The 25239-nt window shown below is 35.1% G+C and overlaps 1 protein-coding gene across 1 annotated transcript in view; it reads right to left on the minus strand.

Annotated features, from left to right (window-relative positions):
• Positions 1-25239, minus strand: part of KDTA (KDO transferase A) — a 250286-nt gene that overhangs the window by 78996 nt on the left and 146051 nt on the right. Inside the window, exons 7-8 of the mRNA XM_089810177.1 lie at positions 23658-23774; positions 5040-5137 (exon numbers count right to left, since the gene is read on the minus strand). Of these exons, the coding sequence (XP_089666303.1) occupies positions 5040-5137; positions 23658-23774 (215 nt within the window). The remainder of the gene's footprint in view (positions 1-5039; positions 5138-23657; positions 23775-25239) is intronic.

The raw sequence follows: 25239 nt of genomic DNA on the forward strand, positions 1-25239 counted from the left end.
ACTGGTGTTGATTCTACCTTTCTTATGTGCAACTTAAGGTTATATTGCACAAAGACAAGGTCATTGAGGCGTTTTTGTGCCAACTTGTTCCTCTTCTTTGTGTGAATGGCTTTGAATAAGCTCCAATTACACTCAAAGTTGGATGAGCTACATGGCTGACATAAGATGCAAAGGGCAAGTTTGTGCAAATTTGGGACAAATCCACCCCAATTTCACCACCAAGCATCTGCAAGATAAATATTGAAGAGTTAGAAAGCAAGGTGAGAACATGTTTTTTTGACTTAGTCTTTATCTACTTATCATGCATGTGAAAGACTTCAAAATCCAAGTATTGTAACTCAGGTTTGAGTGTTTCTTCCTCTCCTTGCCAAGTTTGAGGAGAACAACTTGCTCATTGCATTTTGATACACTTTCATCTTGACCACAGTGACGTCTATCAACTCAATGTCAGGTACCACCCTCTACATGCATTCAGTAAAGGCCTCTATGACCTCTCCATTGGAATCCTTGTAAAATGGAGAGAAGCGAAAAGTGGGTTGAAGAAATACACTGCCACATGAATGAGTTGGTGGAGTTGATTGTTCCACCTCTTATCAATAGTTTTGCCATATGGGGTCAAATTTCAAGTTGACCCCCCTGTAGTGATTTCTTACAACCTCTTTGGCCCTATCCATGGCCTCATAAAGAAACTTCATTGGGGTTTGTTCCCCATCTATCAAGTGGAGAACTTTAACCAAGGGCTTTGTTGCCTACTATTGAAACAGAAAAAACGATTACCATTAATTAGAGACTAGGGTTATAAATTAATAATGGAAGACTTGATTATTGAATATAAAAAACTTAAATATTCAACTTTTGAAGTTTCCAAATTACCTTCACAATTTATGTAGCTTCATCAAAAAAGTGGTTGTCAAAGACAATGCGTGCAACACTCTGTCTATCAGGCTTCTTTGAATATTCTAAGTCTTGTCATGGTCGTCTCACAAACAATTGCTTCAAACGATTCAAGGAGCTAATAAGACTTTGCAACGCTAAGAAAACCGTTACAAACCTTGTAACTACAGGTCTAACCAACTCCTTCCCATGGGTGTATGTTCTCATCAAGTGAAGGACCCAAGGGTGATTGTAGATATATTTTGGTATCTTCCTTGCATCCTCTACAACCTCTCACCCCAGTCTAATTTCCATATACCCTATAAAAGAAGGTCAATAACATGCATTGAACAAGGAGACCAAAAGAGTGTGCTTTACTAATCTTGTAAGATCCTACCTGCTACCACATATGTCACTACATTGCCGGTTATTATTTACACTAAATCAACAGCCCTGAGCTCCATCACAACAAGCTCTAGCATTAAAGATAGATTTTCAATTGTCTTTACCTTGTTTAAGGCATCCAAGGATATCATAATGACAACTTGATCCTTGCAACAAACCAAAACATTGATGATGGTACAATTTCTTCCATCCATCTATCCACCTAAAAGTATGGTTCAGCCAAACTATTTCTATTGCAATTGTTGTTCTTCAACCACATTTACCCCTACAAACATCTTTGAGCAATCTACAAATACAAAATAGAAATGACACTAATTACACAACTTTGATTTTAAAAAATAACATTAAAAAAAGTAAGTAAACTGTAAAACTATAAAAGTATCAAGATTTGAAACAAATGAACTAACCTCCCACTTGAGTCTATAGGGGTAGGTACCTTGTAGCCTTTTCCTGACACCGTACAACCAGACACAGAATTCAGAAAATAGGTACTTGCTGCAACATTGAAGGGGACGCAGTTAAAATACCAAAAATCGACACATTGAATGTCAACTTGTTGGTGCACATCATCATTATGTCCAGTACCCTACAGTGATGGTTGTGCTCTAGGTGTGTTTCTATGCACGAAAATACCATCAAGAGAAGATGTTTATGGACTACTAGAACCAGTGGATGTGGAAGCCAAGTGGATGGTAGGGGTTCGGATCTATGGGTCATGAATAGAACCCATTATGCCCTCAATTGTTGCTTCTTCTTCATCAAGGGTGATTGAGATACCTGGTCACAACCCACATCATTTCATTATGATATTGTTTTAGCAAAATCCAAACTAATAATGGTGATAAAAAAATAATAAATGATTCTTAGAAATGAGACATATCTTGCGATTAGGAAATGGTTGCTCTAATAGCCAATTTACCCTTTCCCTTTGCAACTTTTTCTCTTCATAGGCAGCGAACAAAGCATTCATCTCTCTTTATTTCCTTTGTGGTCTCGTGACAAATCCTTGTGTCACACTTTTTTATCCCTACAAGATGGTACTTTGAATAGTGTATGCCTCAACAAATTTGTTTTTCACATTTTTTGCATATCACACTATTATACTTAGTTCCTTCAGAGGCATATTTCTATGCCTTATCTCTAGCCCCTTTAGGGTGTGTGCCTACAAATCCAAATGGACATGTGTCTACAGACCACTAGAAAATGCTGCAGCTGATCCAGTTGCAAAGGAATCTATATTTGCCATTTAATGAAAAATCAACCTACACATACAAAATACAAATTGAAGTCACAGAATTTGACATTTAATAAACATATTTAGGAACAAACTAAATTAGATTAAAACTATAAATAAGTTTAAACACAAGCTGAACTTAAAATATAAAAACCAAATACGTGTTAAATTATGAAATTATTGAAAAAACTATGATAGATTTTTGTAAAATTTGCAAAAAGATGGTGTTAGATGTAATGTCCCCATTTTAGCAGTTGACCAAGTGTGTGTGCGTTAGCCTTGTTCTACATGGTCCCGAGGGCTAACGAAGGGTTTAATGGGATCTTGGAGTGTTTTGGCGTAGTCATTTCCAATTTGGGCCAAAACAAAGTTGATTTACTCAATTTCAGACATACTTACTATTTTTAGTAAGTCGGCAGGACACAGTGCAGGTCAATTTTGGTGATTGGATTTGATACTCCTCGGTGAGAGCTTTCCGATGAGCTATCACTCGCATTATTCAGAGTCCGATTGCTAATACATTTTAATGCCTTAAATTTAATTAAAATAACGTCTAATTTAATTGTAAAATATTAAAGTGTTACTTTAATATTTATTTTATGGGGATGTGTACCCAAGGGAGACATAAGGGGTATTTTAATATATGTTTTATATATTACACATCTTTTATCCCACATTGCCCATATGAGTTGAGCGGACCCTTGGAAATAGAATAAAAGGAAGCATTTGTGGCTTCATTAAAGAGGTGGAATATGAGAAGAAATTGGTGTGTGAGTTGCAACTCCGTTCTTGGCATTTGAGGACGTTTATCCTCTCTTGTAACATTCTAGATGTCATTCCCTTGGGGTTTGGCCTTTGGAATTATTTGTTATCGGCTTCATTATCAGGCAGTTTAGTTGCATTTCCAGCTACAGGCAGATTTGGTATTTTGCTCATATCTGCTTCACTACTTGTCCGACGCTTATGCCGCTTTGAGGGAATGATATTACGAAGGTAGTGGACTGATTGAAGGACAAAGTACTGTAGCAGCACTGTTCATGCGGCACTATTCACGCGGCACTGTAGTAGCAAGTTCGAAAGCATGGGCTGGAGTATTATGTCAATAATGCTGAAGTAATTAGTGAGTTGATAAATCTGCCATGTATTTGGTTTTATGAATTCTGAAAATAACATTTTATTGGGAGCAGTTCATTTCCACTTTGCATATTATTGTAGTTTCTTTCTTGTTTATGTTGTATGATACCAATTTCATGCACAAAACACAACAAACAAATAAACGTTTGATTTCCGGAGTTATAAGGGGTTTAAAACATTAAACGGAGAAATAAGAGGTTGAATGCAAACTGTTTGACATAATTCCTTTCAACAATTTGGTTTAGTTTTCTGGGACATTCAGGGGTGCCCATTACATTAGATATTATTCATGACGCTCTAAAACATGCTATAGAACATTGCAAATGGTATTATAGAGTTTCTATAAAGTTAGATGCAACTAAGGTAGGACAAAATGATTTTTAACTAAAAAGAAAAGAAATTTAGAAAATTTACTTGTGAATCTAGATTCACTAGAAAAATCTCTTTGAATCCATTTCGAATCCACTTCAAATCCACTTGCATTTGATCTAAAAGACTGCCAATGACTACTTCTCTCCCCCAAAACCCTTCTCCTCTCCCCCAAAGGCTGCGAACTATAATATAAAACACAAAATGCTAACTTACTGTGTGTCCAAGTTTTACTGGTGTCACTCACGAGATTTTGTCTAGTTATTGCGAGAAGTTTGAAACTTCTTACCAATAAATCGTTGGTTTCTCAGCGATATTTTTTTTAATTTCTCGGCTCTAATTCCTCATGAGAAAACTAAGAGTTTTCTTGTTTTGTTAAATTTCTCACGAGAAGTCGAGATTTCCACCACATCTCGGCAAGATTTTGAACTATGAGTAAGACATCTAATAACACAATACACACAGATGTACAACATCAATTAGAAGTGTAAAAAGAAATGCCATTATACTACAAGCATCCTTTCAAGAACACATCAATGAACCAAATCAAAAAAGTAAAATAAATACGAGATGTAAAGCTCATGGCCATCATAGTTGAATTGTGTTAAATATTGCAAGATGAATACTTATAGTTAAAATTCATTTAAAGTACTTCAAATTTAAAAAACCAAAAAAAGATACAACATTAAAATATATTAAAGGAGACTTAAAATTAACAATCGCCCAAGCCCCAACCCAATTTGGACTCAAGGATGTCGAGAATTTTGTTGTAGAGGTGAAAAGAATTTGCAACAATAAAAAAATTGATTAAAATTTTAAATAATGGAAAATCAATAATATAGCTCCTTTTCACCTAGCATTGCAAAACCAAGCCAAAACTCATACATAGCAAAGGGAAAATCTACCTAAATATATGCTCAAAGGAGATGGATTCAATCTTTACAAAAATACTTCTCATGATTTGCTAATTCAACATGAATAGTTCTCACTGATTTGCTAATCCAACGTAATTTTCTAAGATTACCTGAGTAATCTCATTTCCCCTCTGAGGATGACGAGGAACAATAATTGTAACCACTCTAGGGTGGGTCTTTTTTAATTGTTTGTGTATCCAAGACATTACTGCAACACATTGATCAATTCCAATGTAAATTATTAGCTAGTCAACTACATATGGAACAGACAATTAATATGATATATCTCATTTGCATTGAAAAAAATGTTAATATAAACATAATGACTCATTAAATCAAATCGGTGAATATGTTGAAAATAAAAACAAGTTGTCATTGTTTTCCTTAAAAACCTTAGATATAAAATTACATGGAATGTTAAACTATTGTACGCTTTAGAAGTGTCATTTGATTAACCTTAGTCCAAAAGAGTAAGTTACAATGCACGCCCGACTGCAAGAATGATAACACACACAATTTTAAATAAGGATACATTAGGTATCAGTATGCATGTGTATGTGTGTTTAAATATACATGGAACACCAGGACATGCAAAGAAGGCAAGGATCATACCCTTATTATTGAGTTTGTTGATAATTATACATTAAACTCTGATGGGACAAATATCATTTCAATAATAATGTTTGTGTTTTTTTATTTGGTAAGTAATCAATTAGTGATTTGTAACCACTACATGATTAAGATGTTTCAAAGTATACAAATAATGATTATGCACACCTAAAGGAAATCATGCTATCTCATTACTCATGAGTTTCTTGTTTTATAAAGTATTATTTGACTTTTGTATGTTAATTACAATGAGGAAGTGTGATATCCCCACCTTGAAATATGATTTAATAATAAATAACTATTAGTTATAAAGTTAAATATATAAAAATGATTGATAATGTATTATAATTATACTAAGACGAAAGTATAAATTATTATGTGATATAATATAAATATTATCATATAGCTATACATAGATATATAGATATAGAAATAGATATATAGATATATATATATATATATATATATATATATATATTAGATATTTAAATACTATACTATTGAATATAAATAATTAATATATGTATATATATCAACTATTTTAAATACTAAAGTATATGAAAATTACATCTTAATTATATATTAAAATAATAATGTTATAAATAATTAAAATAGTATTATTAATAACACAAAATATGATTTATATTATTAATATAATAATATAATTAAATATAATTACCTTATCAATATAATATACTTAATATTAATAATGAAAGCACATGACTCTATGAATGCATATATATAGAATATCAAATATTGAGAAGGATATAATTGGAAAAATAGAGAAAGATATCAATCGCTTGTGTTTGTAAAATAATGTCCCATTAGGGACATTACAATTGGTATCCGAGCTAGCATCCTGCCAACCTATGAGATTTATGAGTATCAAAAATACAATCGAAACAAAGTGCGAAGTTTGTAAAAAAAAGATTATAAAATAACAGTGGCATGGCTTTTCTTCTAAACAATACTTCATCAAAAACTAAAGTGACACACATTTTAGCTCATCAAAGACTTCGATATTTCCATTTCCTCAATTTTTTTTCAAGTGGATCCCAATCAATTTAGTCTACTATTGCTATTTCCATAATTTCTATTACTTTCCTTGGACTTCCAATAAGAATATAGATATCAAACATGAACTGGCAACTATACTTGGAGCTTCCCTGGAAAAAAAAATTCCAAGCCACAAAGCCATCCAAACTCAGAATACCTCTTACACAACAAATGCCCTTTTGGAGTTGATTTATGATGGATATAATGGCCAGAAGCTTTTCATTCTGAGATCCGTCTTTTTTTGAACAACCTACCAAAACTAATTATCATGTGGTTTTATATTCACAAGTGCCTTGATACTCATCATTCTCCCAAATGACTGTTGACACAACCACATTGTTGCTCTTCAAATTTATTGCAAAGAAACAGACGCAATTGCTTATCATGAGGCGTCACTTGATACACATAAAAGAAAAATATTCATCCAACGTTGGTAGGAAGATATACATTTAAGGTGACACTGTAATGTACCCTCTATTAGGGTTAGTTTGGGACAAATAATACCTGCCAAATAATGGTTAGAATCACATTAATAACAAAACAAACTATATTATTTTACCCTCTAATTTAAACCCAATCTTAAGGACGTCTCCAGATCGGGCTTCCTAGCTCATAGCTACCTGTTGTCTTGTTGAGAGCGTGCCCCTTAAAATTCTTCTTGGACAGGACATCCTCTATCCAAGGCCAATCACATGTGCATATGTTGACATCATCTATTCTATCACATTGAGATTATCTATTGATTCCCAACCATGGTGGTCGGATGGAGATCTTAACATCTCGCATACCCCATGCTTCAAGTCTCATTAATTTCCATGATGCTAACCCCATAGGTTAACACAACATTATCCAATTTCTATTATTCTTCATATAAGGAGTTGATTATTTCAAATATGTTCATTTTGTTTCAATAAATAAAAAACCATTTATATTTTTACTCATATCTAGCGTAGCCTTATGTCCTAACATAAGATATTAATAACCTTGGAATATTTAAATGATATATTTAATAATGCATAAACATTTAATTATATCATATCATACCTTAAAACATAATATATTATTTCCTTTGAATAACATTAAATAATATTTATAAATAAAATAACACCCATGTTAGATTCCTAATGGAAAATTTAAGTGCAAAACGGCTCTTTTCTAAAATGACTTATATCTTTGACAAACCTAATATTTTATTTAATAAGAAGACCCATTAAAATAATAAAAACCTTATTTTAATGAGCATACCTCATAATATGGTGCCTCCTATAATGTCGGCTATTTCATACGAAGTATGGAATATTTTACTTTTATTCCTCCATTTCTATTTAAGTTCACCCATAACCTTTTCTTTACCAAACCAAACAACTTAATTTATTTAGTTTTTTTCTTGTTTGTTGTATGAAAATAACGGTGGGTCCTTGTTTTTGTTTTTCATATTGTTATCTTCTCCTCTTTTTTCCTCTCATTAAGAACTCGTATTAAATACTTAAAATCTCGGGCCTACCAAATGGCATGACTCGTCTTAAACCATACGTGCCTTTTTATTAGCATATGTTAAGTTTATTTCCACTTATTTACTAACCAATTTGATTGGAAATATAGTGATAGGTTTTTAGACCATTTCACATGTATTTATTTATTATTATTATTTTAATTATTAGTTTTGAATATTTATTATTTATTAGTTTGTTTTAATATTGATAAATAATAAATATTGTTTGATTAATTGTGAATTGTTATTCTATTCTATTATTTTATTTGATAAATAGAAAATATTATTTAATGAAATGTATTTGTCTAATTATTTTAACAAGATTAATTTGCATATATTTAATATTGATAATGAGCAACATCAAGTAATATTTGGTTAATATTACTAACTAATATATTTATATAAGGAATATATATATATATATATATATATGTATGTATGTATGTATGTATGTATGTATGTATGTATGCCAACATAGGGCTATGACAGACACCATCATACAAAAATGGCAAACAAATTGTCTACATACAGCCATCTAATTAAACAACAATTTATAATGGACTTCCCTTAATAATATCAATAAGAATAAACAAACATATATAATTAATAATTAGAGAGAGCATAAGCACGATTGGTATTATGGATATCGGTGATAAAAGGCATAAGATGATATATTTGCATTTTAATTATTCAGATTTGGCTGTGTTCCTCCTAGCCACGGATTTGTCAAAACAGAAAATAATAATGATCAAGAATGTGCTTAGTATTTGAAGAATCGTCATGGTCATGAAGAAGAATTCGTAGATTTACATCATTCTCTATGTTCATCATGCGAGCAAAATATCCCAAACTTATATTCGGGTGGTATATTTCATAGGGGAAACTCTATATCACTGAACAAGGAAAAGGCAACACATGATGACTTGGACTTACAGAAACAGATACACGTTAAGTTTGTTGAAAAAAACATGTAGATAAGAATTGAGAAGATAATCTATGAGCAGCATCACATAAAGTCATAAATGGGAGTTTAAGAAGACAAGAATATATTAATATTAAGAACAATAATATTGGACTGCCTGCATGATATGATATCATATGATAGATTTTAATGACGTCCACGAGACTAAAGTAGTCTATGAGACCCATGCAATCACCCTCCCGAGTCAGGAGCCAAACTAGTCAGTTGCAAAGTTTTGGTTAACTTGTCTCTTCTTCTCTGAATTTTGATAATCAAATCCGCTGTTCTCTTCACTTGATCTTCCTCAAATAAATAGTTGAAGTCCTTGTTCTGCAGAATTTTTGTATAATCAGATCTGATGTCGTTGTAAGCCAGGCATTCCTTGAAGAAGTAAGGTAATGTTGAGGAATGCATTATTTTCTTATTTCATTATGAATGTGTGATTTAAGTGAATCTTAGATTATTAAATGTATTCAGTAAACAATATGGTTGAAAACATAGATTAAAATATATACATAATAGGTAGAATGTGTGTGTGTGTGTGTGTGTATCGGAGGACATGAGTATGATGTTATCAAGGAGGAGCTTGTCTAAGTCCAAGCAATTGGATCTTGTCCCAAGATAGGGTAGGGTCGGCGACCTATGATCCTTTGGGATATGGACTTGGACTTGTAAACTTTGAGGGAATCCATTTGCACATTTGGCATCTAAGCAACTTCGATAACATCTATACCTTTGGATCCTAAATTCAGATAATACACACATACTTTATCCTTCATCGAAATGAATATACAAAAATTAATATTATTTCCTATCTACGACTACATTTATAATACTAATTCTAGTACTATCTGATGAATAAGACAAGAAAGAGATGTTACCAAGGAGGGGTGATCTTACCAAGGAGGGGCTTGTCTAAGTCCAAGCAATTGGATCTTTTGTCCCAAGACAGGGTAGGGGTCAGCAACCCATGATCCTTTAAGACATGGACTTGGGCCTATAAACTTTGAGAGAATCCATTGCACATTTGGCATCTAGGAAACTTGGATAACATGTAATCTATCCTTCACTGATCTGAAATAATAATATGATCAAGAATTAATGTTACTTCTTATATTACGAATAAGAGAAGCTAGGCATGTTACCAAGGAGGGGCTTGTCTAAGTCTAAGCAATTGGATCCTTGTCCCAAGATAGGGTAGAAGTCAGCGATCCGTAATCTTTTGCGATACGAACTTGGATCAATAAACTTTGAGGGAATCCATTTGCACATTTGGCATCTAGGCAACTTGGACAACATCAACTCCTATCATTCAAAGTTTATATGAGTATTAAACGATGAACAAATTCATTCTATTAGAGAATTTGCTTGGAGTAATTTATCATGACTCGTATTTTTTTAAAATTATATATACATGTATACTAATGATCGCTTGTGGTTGCAAGATTCTATCAAAGAATTAAAAGGTGTTAATGAAGAATTCATGTATTATGTGTCTACATCGTGTCTGCATCGTGTCTTCAAGCAATCATGTGTCTACATCATGTTTTCATGTGTTTTCATGCATTAATGTGTCTACTTTGTGTCTTCATGCATTAAGATATATACTTCATAAATCCTTTAAATCTTATTGCACCTAAATATATGTTGAGTATGTGTATGAATTATCTTTGCTTGAGGGCAGCGAATTCGAGAGAGGACTATGATATACCCACCTTGAAATATGATTTAATAATAAACAACTATTAGTTATAAAGTTTATGATATGAAAGTGGTTGATAATGTATTAGAATTATACTAAGATGAAAATATAAATTATTATATATCACAATAATATAAATATTATCATATTACTATACATAAATATATATATATATTAGATATTTAAATACTATTCTATTGAATATAAATAATTAATATATGAATATATATCTCAACTATTTAAAATACTATAGTATATGATAATTACATCTTAATTAGATATTAAATTATTAATGTCATAAATTCTTAAAATAGTATTATTAATAACAAGAAATATGATTCATATTATTAATATAATATATATTTAACATAGTATATATAATATATAACATATATTTAATATAACAATATAATTAAATATAATTACCTTATCAATAATATTTACTTAATATTAGTTATGAAAGCACATCACTCTATGAATGCATATATATAGATAATCAAATATTGAAAATGATATGATTGGAAAAATAGAGAAAGATATCAAAGGTTTGGGTTTATAAAATAATGTCCTTGATGGGATATTAGAGGAAGACTACCTCTCTTTTGCCTTTCTATAGGATTTTAAACCACAATAATCATTTCTCTTTGCAGTAGTAAATAGAATACCAAGGACATTTGAAGCTCTTTTTTATTGATGCTAATCAAAATAAGGGAATCATCTTATGATTTATCTCTCCCAAATTCCTTGGTTTCTTTTCTGCTTTTATATTTTTTAACACGCAATATTACTAAAGCTATCATATTATAAGGAACAGAATTAGTACACTAAGTATTAATATACCAGACTATTCCAAAAGAGTCTAGTATGGAGAAAATTGTACTAAGAATATTACAGACACAAATACATGTGTGATGCAGGAGCATCCTGGGTGTAAGAGCAATCTTGCATCACCCAAAAATATTTCTTTTCAGTTGTTTCAATAAGGGTTGTCTTAATCCAAAGTTGTTGTGGAAGCTTGCTACTTAGTAAGTCAGTCATACGAGCTCAGAATGTTTCAATTTAAGAGGTGAAGATTTATTTTAGTTAAATCAATTTGTCAGTGGACTTTCATGCCCAGGTTATATATATTTGTGAAGTTATTGCAGATTTTCGATGTGTACTTTAGTATAAAAAATCATGCTCAATTGTGAAGGCCTTAGAGGCATCGGATGAGGCCTGAAAACTCGACAGATGGGTGCTTGCATGAATCCAAGCCTATAGATCATGAGCTGAGGTTTTTGAAAAGTGGTTATAATAGCCAATCGGAGCAATGGTTCAAGAGTTGTGATCTTCCAAAATTGGGCTACCCGATATTTCTAAAATAAATGTCAAAAGTGTATTTCACAGACTCTATATGTATTGTAAGGGTCTGTCAGCCCTAGGAATTAAGTTTGAGTGTCTAGAACCTTCCCGGGAGACATAAAATTGCCTATTTAGTAAAGGCCCAAACATTGTCAAGGACAGCTCTAGGTGACAGTTCACAACTTTGTCTTGCAGATTACTGTAATGAAGGCGCCCATATGGGTTAGCATATTGTAAGTCTGAATTTTGTAATTCTGCGTTTGCGGCGATAATAAGAAACCCATATTTTGTTCTCGCAAATTGTTGTTGTTTCTTTGTTTCTATTCTGTGTTTATGGTGTTAAGGCGAGCACCCTTCATCAAGTGGTATCAAAGCCAAGTTACTAAGTGCATGGATAGATCGCCAACTATGAGGCTGTTTGCACTAAGGTTTTAGTAGAAGAGAAAAAATGCCTCCACAAAGAAAGCGTGGTGGAAGAGTTGAAGGTGTTACACCTAAGGATTTTCGAACCCTCCAGAGGCAAATGCAAGCATTGCAAGAATAGATGCGCAGAGGAATGAATCTTGTCGTAGGAGATGATGAAAGCGAGGATGAAAGAGAAGAAGGAAATGTGGACCAAGCCGCAGTAGAGGAAGTTCTTAACCCAAAGGAGGCAAAACTTTTAAGGCTATTTCCAATATTGGAAAAAGACCTAAGTTTGATGTTCCCACATTTTCGGGAAATCTCAAACCAAAGGAATTGATCCACTAGATCAATGAATTGGAAGAGTACTTTGCATATGAAGGCCAAATTGAAGGGTCATGCAAAGATCTGGTGGCAAGAGATCCAGTTGGATCGAAATAAAAGAGGAAAGGACAAAATCACCAGATGGGATCAGATGGTAGCTAAAATGAGGTGACAGTTCATTCTCGTGGATTATGAGCTTGATCTGTAAAAGAAAATGCAAGGGTTGAAACAAGCGGAAAAATTTGTTCAAATGTATATCGAAGAGTTCTATTGGGTTCTCATTAGAACTGGCCTTGTAGAAGCTAATAAGGAGAAAGTGGCCCGTTACCTTAATGGGTTAAGGCCAAGTATTCAAGAGGAGCTAAGTATTGTTCGAGTGACCAGTATTGAGGAGGCATGCCAGTTTGCCCTAAGAGTTGAGGAGAAGCTAAGCAAAAATTTTGATAACAAAAATAGTGGTAGAGGTCGTGGTGGAAGATCTAGCGGATGGTCTTATGGATGCCGAAATGATGATTAGAAGAACAAGGATGAGGCTGGAAGTAGCAGTCAAAACGAGAGGGGAAATAATTCCATTCATTTGCATGATCAAAATAATAGAGATTAGAGAGGAAGAGGCAGAGGACAAGGATCTAGAAGAGGAGGCTTCCGTGGGAAATGTGTTTACTGCAGAGAAGAAGGGCATAGAGAATTTGAATGTTCCTAGCGTCAAGGAAGGACAGATCAAAGAGTAGAAGGCCAAGCTAGAGTTGCACATTTTGATAAAAATATTGGATCATCACATTCTGAAGATGTGTAAAGAGGAGAAATCCTAGTAAATAAAAGAGTCTTGCTCAGTGGTGAGAATGCACCTGATCAAAGAAGGAGTTTGTTTCACACAAGGTGTAGATGTGAAGATAAGTGTTTTCATGTCATAATTGATGGTGGAAGTACTGACAATCTGGTGTCAAAAACGATGGTCACAAAGTTGAAGCTGAAGAGACAAAAACACCCACGTCCATACCGTATTGCTTGGGTGCAAGATAACCACAAGGTCATGATCAGTGAGCAATTCTCAGTGAAGTTCAAGATTGGAAGCTACCACGATGAGGTGCTTTCCAATATCATACCAATGGACATATGTCATATGTTGTTGGGTAGGCCGTGGCAGTTTGACAAACATGTTGTACATGAGGGGCAAGCAAATATTACTAAGTATGCTTCCAACAGAATTGCCAATATCAATGAACAATATTACTGTGTGTCTTTGTTTTATTTAATTTTCATTAATTATCAGAAGTACATGGCAAATGCTGAATCTAACAATTCAGCTTCAGATCACATATAATTTTATTCAAGGAAAACAGAATCTGAAAACATAACAAGAACCAAACTCTTAGTAAACAACAGTGAACCTGATTTTATTCGTAGCACAGTCCTTGCAATATCAAAGTCAAATCCTTAACACAACATCTTCCCTAATATCCTCAATGCAAGCCAAGGACATTGTCAAACGGTCTAATATTAATTCGAATGGCCTCTAATGCAGAATGCAGCCAGGAAAAGAATGACACCTAGCTGTGCAATGCAAAATGCCAGTTGCATACACAGGATGTGTGACAATGCAAATTGCCAATCTGCATTATTTCTCCTTGTCAAATCCCAAGTCCGTTAGCAAACCAACTCTCAACTTGACGTCTAGCTGATACAATCTTAGACGCAACCCTAATAGTAAAAAACAGCAATCACAATACCTCCAATCGATTTCCAGATGCACACATTACAATCAATTTCTTTAAAAATACCTATCTCCGTAGCCACCGTGACCACAGTTGGAGAATTACGACAATTGCTTACCTCAACACAATTGCCAATGATTATGATTCTTAGACTTCTTCAAACCCTCAGCCAAGAAATTCAAGCAAAGAAAATATGATATTCAAGATTATTCTCCTTAGCTACAGGAATACAGTAGGAGAATGTTGGCCAATTGTATACTTCAACACAATTGCCAAGAACTTCTCAAACAAGACCCTTATACTTTAGCAAGGGCTCACAAGTCAAAGATCAAAAAAAGCCACAAAGGCACAAAAAGAAAATATATTTTTCAAGCATGCTTTTCCCAATGAAATGAGCTCTCATTTATAATCTTTTGTTGGCCAAAGTTTCCTAAAAAAACTCCACTTCAAAAATTGTGAAAGTTTCCCAAAAGAACTCAACACTAGAAACTTTCCAACACACTTTTTAGAAATATCACTTAATGTCATTATTATAATAATTTAAACATTATTATACTAATGCAACTTAATAATTAATGAATAAAAATAAGAGATCAAGTAATTATTAACTTTATTCACTACAAGTGACAACTAACTACCAAAGCCACCCACTACATTGCCAAAAAATAGACCTACTAAAAATAGTAAATCTACAGCTAGGAAGCCCAAAATACCCTGTCAGCTCACGAGGGTCGCTATGATGAGCTAACTCCATCAACTGCATACACTCGCCAAAAACGGGGACATTACACTACCAAGATGAGGTGCTTTGCAATATCGTACCGATAGACATATGTCATATGTTGTTGGGTAGGCCGTGGCAATTTGACAAACATGTTGTACATGAGGCGCGAGCAAATCCCTACACTATGACAAAGGATGGAGTGAAACATAAGTCAAAGCCATTGAAGGAGAGAGAATAAAAGGTATATAGTGTTGCCAGTATATGTTTTGTTGATGGAAAGGAGTTTCTCCAACGTATGAAGCATGAACATATGTGTTTTTCTATAATTCCAAAAGATGGTAAAGAAGTAGAGGAGGTATCTGCAGAAGTTGCAAATATGTTGCAAAAGGGGTTGAATCGAGAGAGTCTGAGTCCATGTGCTATCCGAAGAAAGTGACGGCTATCCAGATCTTCAATATCTTCATATTGAAAGTACCCTTCCAATTCATTGATCCAGTCAATCAATTCCTTTGGTTTGAGATTTCCCGAAAATGTGGGAACATCAAACTTAGGTCTTTTTCCAATACTGGAAATGACCTTAAAATGCTTCGCCTCCTCTGGGTTAAAAACTTCCTCTACTGCGGCTTGGTCTGCATTTCTTTCTTCTCTTTCATCCTCGATTTCATCATCTCCTACAACAAGATTCATTCATTTGCGCTTTTGTTCTTGCAATGCTTGCATTTGCCTCTGGAAGGTTCTAGAAATCCTTAGGTGTAACAACTTTGATTCTTCCACCACGCTCTCTTCGTGGAGGCATTTTTGCGCTTCTGCTGAAACCCTAGTGCAAACTGCCTCACAGTCGGCGATTTGTCTACACACACAGCCCAAACCATGATCTTGGTGTGAACTGCTTCACAGTTGGCGATCTGTCCACACACTCAAGAACCTGGCTCTAATACCACTTGATGATGGTTGCTCCCCTTAATACCATAAACACATAACAGAAACAAAAAAAACAATAGAAATTTGTGAGAACAAAATATGGACTTCTTATTATCACCACAAATGCGAAATTACAAGATTTAGAATTACAATATGCTAACCCATATGGGCGCCTTCATTATAATAATCTACACGACAAAGTTGTGAACTATCACCCGGAGTTGTCCTAGACAATATTCATGTCTTTCTTAAATAGGCAATTTTATGTCGTTCGGGAAAGTTCTAAACACTCAAACTTAATTCCTAGGGCAGACGAACCCTAACAATACATATAAAGTCAGCCAAATACACTTTTGACATTTATTTTAGAAATTTTGGGTAGCCAAACTTCAGAAGACCATAACTCTCGAACCGTTGCTCTGATTGGCTATTATAACCACTTTTCGAAAACTTCAGCTCCTGATCTACACACTCGGACTCGCGCAAGCGCCCATCATTTGAGTTTTCTGGCCTCATCCAGGGCCTCTAAAGCCTTCACAATTGAGCATGAAGTTTTTATACCAAAGTACACACCGAAAATCTGCAATAACTTCCCAAATACATATAATATAGCCATGAAACTCCACTGACAAATTGATATAACTAAAATGAACCTTCACCTCTGAAATTAGAACATTTTGAACTCGTATGACTAACTTACAACATAGCAAGCCTCCACAGACAACTCTGCATTAAGACAACCCTTATTGAAACAACTAAAAGGAAATATTTTTGGGCGATGCAAGATTGCTCTTACACCCAGGATACTCCTACGTCAAACAGTCGAGGTAATTTGAGAAGTGACTCCGTCACATCTCAAGTATGAAGAGGAAAACCAAGATGGTCAACCTCCTCCTTTGCTAAACATAATTAATCTTCTACTGGCCTCCCTTTCCATTTGACCAAGTATTCTTTATAAGTTTTGTTCCTTGTACTTTTGCCAACAAGACTATCCAATATCTCCTCAATCTCTTTTGTAGCTAAACTAGTTGTTCGAATACTCCACTGCACTTCTGCAACTTCATCCCTATCACCTCCTTCATAGTAGCTTGTCAAATCTGAAATATTAAATACTGGTGTAATATTCAATTCAGCAAGCAACTCCACTTCATAGGCATTTCCAGAATCATGCCTTTTCACTAACTTGCACAATCCAAACTTCTTCATCTTCAACTTATTATATGTACCCACTGGAAAATGCTCCTTTCGCAAATGAACCATGACATCATCTCCAATCTGAAATTCCTTATACCTCCTTTATATGTTTGCCTTAGCCTTATACTGTGTATTTATCTTGATAATGTGTTTCCTCACCTCCTCGTGGATATTTTTCAAATGTTTAGCAAATTATTCTGCTTCAGCACTACTTATCTCTCCTTTATCCAACTGCCTCAACCTGCTCCCACATACAATTTGGAATGGTGATTTACTAGTACTCTTGTTGACAAAATTATTATATGTAAATTCCCCCTGTGGTAAAATCAGATCCCAGCCTTTTGGCTTGTCTCTAACAAAGCATCTCAACAAATTTCCCAAAGTGCAATTCACAACATTTGTCTGCCCATCAGTTTGTGGATGATGTGATGAACTAAACTTCAAACCTGCCTTCAATTTCTTTCACAATGTATGCCAGAAATACCCAACAAATTTGGTATCGCGATTTGAAATTATACTCTTTGGCAAACCATGTAGTCTCACCACTTCTCTGAAAAACAACTCTGCCACATGAATAGCATCAGTAGTCTTCTTGCAAGGAATGAAATGTGTCATCTTTGAAAACATGTCAACCACAACAAAAATAGAAACATGCCCTCGTTGAATCCTTGGTAATCCAAGAACAAAATCCATGCTGACATCCTCCCATGGCTTTTCTGGTACAGGTAATGGTTGATACAACCCTGTATTTTGCTTCACTCCTTTCACCATCTGACATACTCTACAACTCTGTACAAACTTCTTCACATCTTGCTGTAGTTGTGGCCAGTAATAATTCTCATCAACCAAAGCAATGGTCTTATTTCTCCCAAAGTGTCCAGCCAATCCTCCACTATGTTTCTCCTTGATGAGATTCTCTCTCGTTGAACTTCTAGGAATGCACAATTGGCTTCCTTTGAACAACATACCATCTTGGATTATGAAATCCAACCACTTTGTCCTGTCAAGTGTAACAGGTTCTGTATAAGCCTTTCATGCTTTGCCAAAATTAGGATCCTCCGGAGACAAATTCTTGAGTTCCTTGAACCCAACCACCTTAATCTGCATCTCTATTAGCAAAAGTTGTCTTCTACTAAGAGCATCTGCAACTCTGTTAGACTTTCCAAAACTGTGTTTCAAAACAAATGTGTAACTCTGCAAAAACCCAACCCACTTCAAATGCCTTTGGTTCAATTTTCCTTGACTATTCAAATATTGCAAAGCTTGATGATCAATACACAAAACAAACTTTGTAGGGAAGAAGATAGTGTCTCCACTTCTTCAATGCTTGAACTATAGCATAAAACTCTTGATCATAAACATAATATTTTCTTTTGGCATGATTCAATTTCTCACTGAAATAAGCAACAGGTCTACCTTCTTGGCTAAAAACAGCTCCTATTGCAATACCACTAGCATCACAATCCACTTGAAACACCTTGTTAAAATCTGGAAGTCCTAAAACCGGTTGCTCTGTAACTTTCTGTTTCAACAGATTATAACTCTTATCTTCTACAATCCACTTAAATTCTTTCCTATCTCCCCTCATTGTTTTTGTCAAGGGTCCACAAATACTGCTCAAACCTCTTATGAACTTTCTGTAAAAACCAGCCAGTTCATGATAAGATCTTACCTTTGTAGCACTCTTCGGAGTAGGCCATTCAAGGATAGCCTTCACTTTCTCCGAGTCCATTATCATACCTACTGAAACTGCAAATCCCAGGTACACCAACTCCTTCACAAAACTACACTTCTTCAGGTTTATTAGCAATTTCTCTTGCCTCAACTTATCAAAAACCTTTCAAATATGCACCAAACGCTCCTCCAATGTCTTACTAAAGATCAAAATATCATCTACGTAAACAATAACAAACTTACCCCGAAACTCCTTCAATACTTCATTCATGAGTCGCATGACAGTGCTCGGTGCACTAGTTAGCCCAAAAGGAATGACTAACCATTCGTACAATCCTTCCCTTGTATTGAAGGCAGTCTTCCACTCATCACCTTCTCTAATGTGAATCTGATGGTATCCACTCCTCAAATCTATCTTTGTGAAATACTCAACCCTACCCAAACAGTCCATAATATCATCCATCCTTAGCAATGGAAATCTTTACTTGATTGTAATGTTGTTAATAACGCAAGAATCTGTGCACATCCTCCATTCTCCATTCTTCTTCGATGCTAATACTGTAGGTACAGCACATGGACTCAAACTCTCTCAAATCAACCATTTCTGCAACAACTCGTGAACTTATTTGTTCAACTCTTCACTTTTTGTTGGTCTCATTATGTGCGCTACTTCATTTGGCAAGCTACTCGAGGAATCAACTCCATCAGGTGACAAATCATCCTCACCAGGGGTAATCCATTAGGTACATAATCTGACACAATATCAAAAAACTCTTCCAACATATTTGCAACTTTTGCAAGTACCTCCTCTACTTCTTTACCATCTTTTGGAATTATAGCAAAACACATACGCTCATGCTTCGTACATTGGAGAAACTCCATTCCATCAATAAAACATATTTTGGTAGCAGTACATACCTTTTCTTCTTTCTCCTTCAATGGCTTCAACTTATGTTTCACTCCATCATTTGTCAGAGTGTAGGTATTTCCTCGCCCATCATGTACAATATGTTTCTCAAACTGCCATGGCCTACCCAGCAACATATGACATATGTCCATTGGGATGATATCGCAAACCACCTCATCCTAGTAGCTTCCAATCTTGAACTTCACTGAGAATTGCTCACTGACCATGACCTTGTGGTCATCTTGCACCCAACCAATACGGTTTGGAGGCGGGTGTTTCTATCTCTTCAGCTTCAACTTGTGACCATCATTTCTGATACCAGATTGTCGGTACTTCCACCATCAATGATCACATCACAACACTTATCTTCACATCTGCACCTTCTACAAAACATGCTCATTTGATCAGGTTCATTCTCACAACTCAGCAGGACTCTTCTGTTAACTAGAACTTGCCCTCTTTCAGCATCTTCAGAATGTGATGTTCCGGCATTGTCATCAACCTATGCAACTCTAGCCTGGCCTTCTACTCTTCGATCTGTCCTTCCTTGGCGTTGGGAACATTCAAATTCTCTATGCCCTTCTTCTTTGGAAAGAAAACATTTCTCACGGAAGTCTTGTCTTCCAAATCCTTGTCCTCTGCCTCTTCCTCCCTAATCTCTATTATCTTGATGATGGAAAAGAGTGGAATTATTTCCCCTCTGGTTTTGACTGCTACTTCCAGCCTCATCCTTGTTCTTTGATCATCATTTAAGCCTCCATAAGACCGTCTGCCAAAACTTCCACTGTGACCTCTACCACTATTTTTGCTATGAAACTTCTTGCTTAGCTTCTCCTCAACTCTTAGGACGAATCGATACGCCTCCTCAATATTGGTCACTCAAACAAGACTCAACTCCTCTTGAATGCTTGGCCTTAACCCATTAAGATAATGGGCTACTTTCTCCTTATCAGTTTCTGCATGGTCGGTTCTAATGAGAACTCAATAAAACTTTTCAATATACTCTTGAACAAATTTTCCAGCTTGCTTCAACCCTTGCATTTTCTTCAACAGATCAAGCTCATAATTCATGGGAATGAATTTTCGCTTCATTTTAGCTACCATTCGATCCCATCTGGTGATTTTGTCATTTCCTCTTTTATTTTGAATCAATTAGATCTCCTGCCACCAGATCTTTGCATGGCCCTTTAGTTTGGCCTTCGCAGACTTGACCCTATCTGGATCTTCAATATCTTCATATTGAAAGTACTCTTCCAATTCATTGATCCAATTGATCAATTCCTCTGGTTTGAGATTTCTCGAAAATGTGGGAACATCAAACTTAGGTCTTTTTCCAATACTGGAAATGACCTTAAAATGCTTCGCCTCCTCTAGGTTAAAAGCTTCCTCTACTGCGGCTTGGTCTGCATTTCCTTCTCTTTCACCCTCATTTTCATCATCTCCTACAACAAGATTCATTCCTCTGCACTTTTGTTCTTGCAATGCTTGCATTTGCCTCTGGAAGGTTTTAGAAATCCTTAGGTGTAACAACTTCAACTCTTCCACCACGCTCTCTTCATGGAGGCATTTTCGTCCTTTTGTTGAAACCTTAGTGCAAACTACCTCACAATTGGTGATCTGTCTACATGCACAACCCAAACCACGGTCCTAATGCGAACTGCCTCATAGTCGGTGATCTGTCCACCCACTCAAGAACATGGCTCTGATACCACTTGATGAAGGGTGCTCCCCTAGTACCATAAACACATAACAGAAAAAAGAAACAACAATTTGTGAGAACAAAATATGGGCTTCTTATTATCACCACAAATACGGAATTACAGAATTCAGAATTACAATATGCTAACCCACATGGGCACCTTCATTACGAAAAACCTGCAAAACAAAGCTACAAACTATTACCCAGAGTTGTCCTAGACAATGTTCAAGTCTTTCTTAAATAGGCAATGTTATGCCGCTTGGGAAGGTTATAGACACTCGAACTTAATTCCTAGGGCCTACAGACCCTAACAACACATATAGAGTTGGTCAAATACACTTTTAACATTTATTTTAGAAATTTTGAGTAGCCCAACTTCGGAAGACCATAACTCTCGAACCATTGCTCTGATTGGCTATTATAACCACTTTTCGAAAACCTCATATCCTGATCTACAAAGTAGGAATTGGGAAAGTGCCCATCTATCAAGTTTTTATACCAAAGTACACACCGAAAATCTGCAATGACTTCACAAATACATATAATCTAGCCATGAAACTCCACTAGCAAATTGATATAACTAAAATGAACCTTCATCTCTGAAATTAGAACATTCTAAGCTCATATGACTGACTTACAAAGTAGCAAGCCTCCACAGACAAGAACTTTGCATTAAGACAACTCTTATTGAAACACCTGAAAGGAAATATTTTTGTGTGACGCAAGATTGCTCTTAGACCCAGGATGCTCCTGCATCAATGTGTCCGCTTCTATTTCCCATGCAGAGCATTTGAGATATTATTTATTTGCCTCAGAAAAGCTAACTGGGCATAATTGTGCACTTGGGAACCATAATATTATGGTCACTTTGTCAATACAAAGAATTCAACAAAATTGTTTTAGATTAACATAAAATGGCTAGATATTGAAGACTTGTTTAATTATCATAGGGCAGCCTTGTTGTCCAAAAAATTACTGTTTTCATTTATTTGATTCTAGAGGTTAGCAATGTTGATCACCCTAAGATCTTTAGAATATTTGAAATAAAAATCACTTTTAAGAAATATCGGGCTTTGCTTCTACGAAATTGTTGTTTGGACGACATTCTGATTGAAAGAGTTTCTTGATTTGATCACTGAGGGTGAGAGATGGTTGTCATCAGTTTAAGGTCATCACTTAGACAGTAACTAGTGAAGATTAGTTGCAAAAGCGTTGAATGATGGCTGTTGCGAGAATTTCATTTAATCTTCGATTTTTATATAAGAAATGAGAATTTTTTGAAATATCATCTTCTGCCAAAACATTTAGCACCGTCCCATAGCTAGTGAAAGAGTTTGGAAGTCAAAGAATGAATCTTTGCAGCAAAGATCAGAGGCTGAAAAACAAAAAGCAAAAACATTAGGCAGTAGTATATCTGAATCACATTTCAAATTAGTTGATTTTATTTTAATAAATTTGGTCATATGAAAAAAATTACAAGGTAAGATGGTGCATTTCAGCACATGAGAAGGCCAAAACTCAAGCAAGTGGATCAGTTGCCTTGGATTAGTTGCCTTTGACCTTGTCACAACAGTGCCAGAGCATAAACTCATAGGAATCTAGGCATAAATTCAGATAAGTTACCAAATGTATATCTTATTAGAACTCAACAGTCTAGCAAGTAATTTAGGACTGTATGAGCAATTTTGTTGTTTTTACAATCTGAAACTTGCTCATTGTACTTCATCTCCCCAGTTGTATAAGACCGAAAGAAACATATCCAATACCTTCAGGGAAGCATTAATATAGCAACATATTAAAAGTAACAGACAAATTAGGCACTACAATGAGTTTGATATGTAAAACTAAAATTTCAGACAATTTTCCCATCTTTTTTTACCTCCAACCATGCTTGCCAATTTAATGCAGTTGTTTCAACATGTGAATTGCATGCATCCAAGCCTGAATAGTTTTATGAGAGATGCAGAACAAAACAAAAGAAAGAGGGAATTTCAAGACAGAACCAACCTTCTTCTTCACCTTTGTGCGTTGAAGAAGCCATCCACACATCTCTATCTGAAAGTTGAAGTGCCAATTCCTCCATTACTGAGTTTACATTCATGCTCTTACTCACAGTACTCGATGCTGAAATTTAAGGGAAAAATAAACATATTGTCAGCTAAATTAATTAGGAACAGAAAATATCACATATTCTCAATTAAGTTAATCATGACAAAATAATAAAATCCTATGTTCCCCCGAGTTTCCGGGACGGGGACGGCAGGGGACAGCAGGACGGGTTTCCGGGACGGCATTTTTTTTTGCCAATTTTGGGGACGGCGGGGGACGGCAAATGAGGATGGAAAAAGTGACATTTTTTTTAGTTTTTTTAATTTTTTGTGTGTTAAAAAATTGGGGACGGATGCAAGTCCCCAATGAAGTTTCTGGGACGGGGACGTCCCCGTCCCCGAAACGCTGGTTTTTTTGGGGGGGACGCGTCCCCGGGGAACATAGATAAAATCATAAAATTAAAAAAGACAAATAATGCTTTTTCAAATGAATTTTGGTGTTCTATTTTTATTTACATGTATTTTGTAATGCTCCACTAGGGAACCCAAAAGAAATTGACCTATTACATTACAATGTTTACTGAACTATTTAACACACTTTCTATTTCTCAAGCATTCCTTCACGTTGAGTCACACATATGAAAGTCTTATTTTTTCAATTTAATCTTGAGCAGAATGTCCATAGTCATAATAAAGTAACAGATACATAATCTCATAAACAATACATAAGAACAATTGATGAATGAAATACATCCAATACATCACATCCACTGCACACGTCACACGGTAAATAATAATAATACAGGTAAAATAGAATACAATACATCATCCTATAGGATCTCAAGATACAAGATATATGAATACATTGGTACAACATATGAATAGAAAATCTCCAAAATATAAGAATAAGAACGGTACATTGCATCAATGGAACATCCAACATCAGTGTCAAACTATGGGGGACACTAGTGGTAAGAGAGTCACTACCTCCCAAACTCATGGTAACCTAATCAAGGTCACTCCCACCGTGTTGGGGAGATAACGTACAATCTAGACACAGATATCAATCACAAAATCAAATCCTAGGCAAGGAATCCTGGAAGCTCCCTCTACCTCAAGAGTACAACAATTACTAATAAATAAAATATAACGAAAAGTTAAAACCACAATAAACCAATACCAAAACCACATACCAAAGTCAATGTTGACACACAAGTCTACACCCTTGCTTGACTTATGACTCTCAAGCGAGCTTGTGTAACATGGAAAAAGCCTCCAAGTGTGGGACTTGCACTCTGAGGCTAAATCTCTGAAGGTCAGCTTCCTCACTATCAGAATGCACCTAAACTAAAATTGGGGAGTAAAAGGGAGAAGGAGAACAGAAATTAAAATGTAGAAAGGGAAAGGGGTGATGCACCAAGACAGATATATGCTTACAGCTCTGCCTATGACTGCACTATGCATCAATGAAACACTAGTCTTGACTCTACTCTACCTTCTAAGAAACCACATACAGGTTTGGAACTGGTTGAAGTGCTAAA

The sequence above is a fragment of the Cupressus sempervirens genome, chromosome 11 (genome assembly GCF_028749045.1).
Source record: "Cupressus sempervirens isolate cs-2001-9-10 chromosome 11, ASM2874904v1, whole genome shotgun sequence".
In the NCBI taxonomy this organism is placed as follows: domain Eukaryota; kingdom Viridiplantae; phylum Streptophyta; class Pinopsida; order Cupressales; family Cupressaceae; genus Cupressus; species Cupressus sempervirens.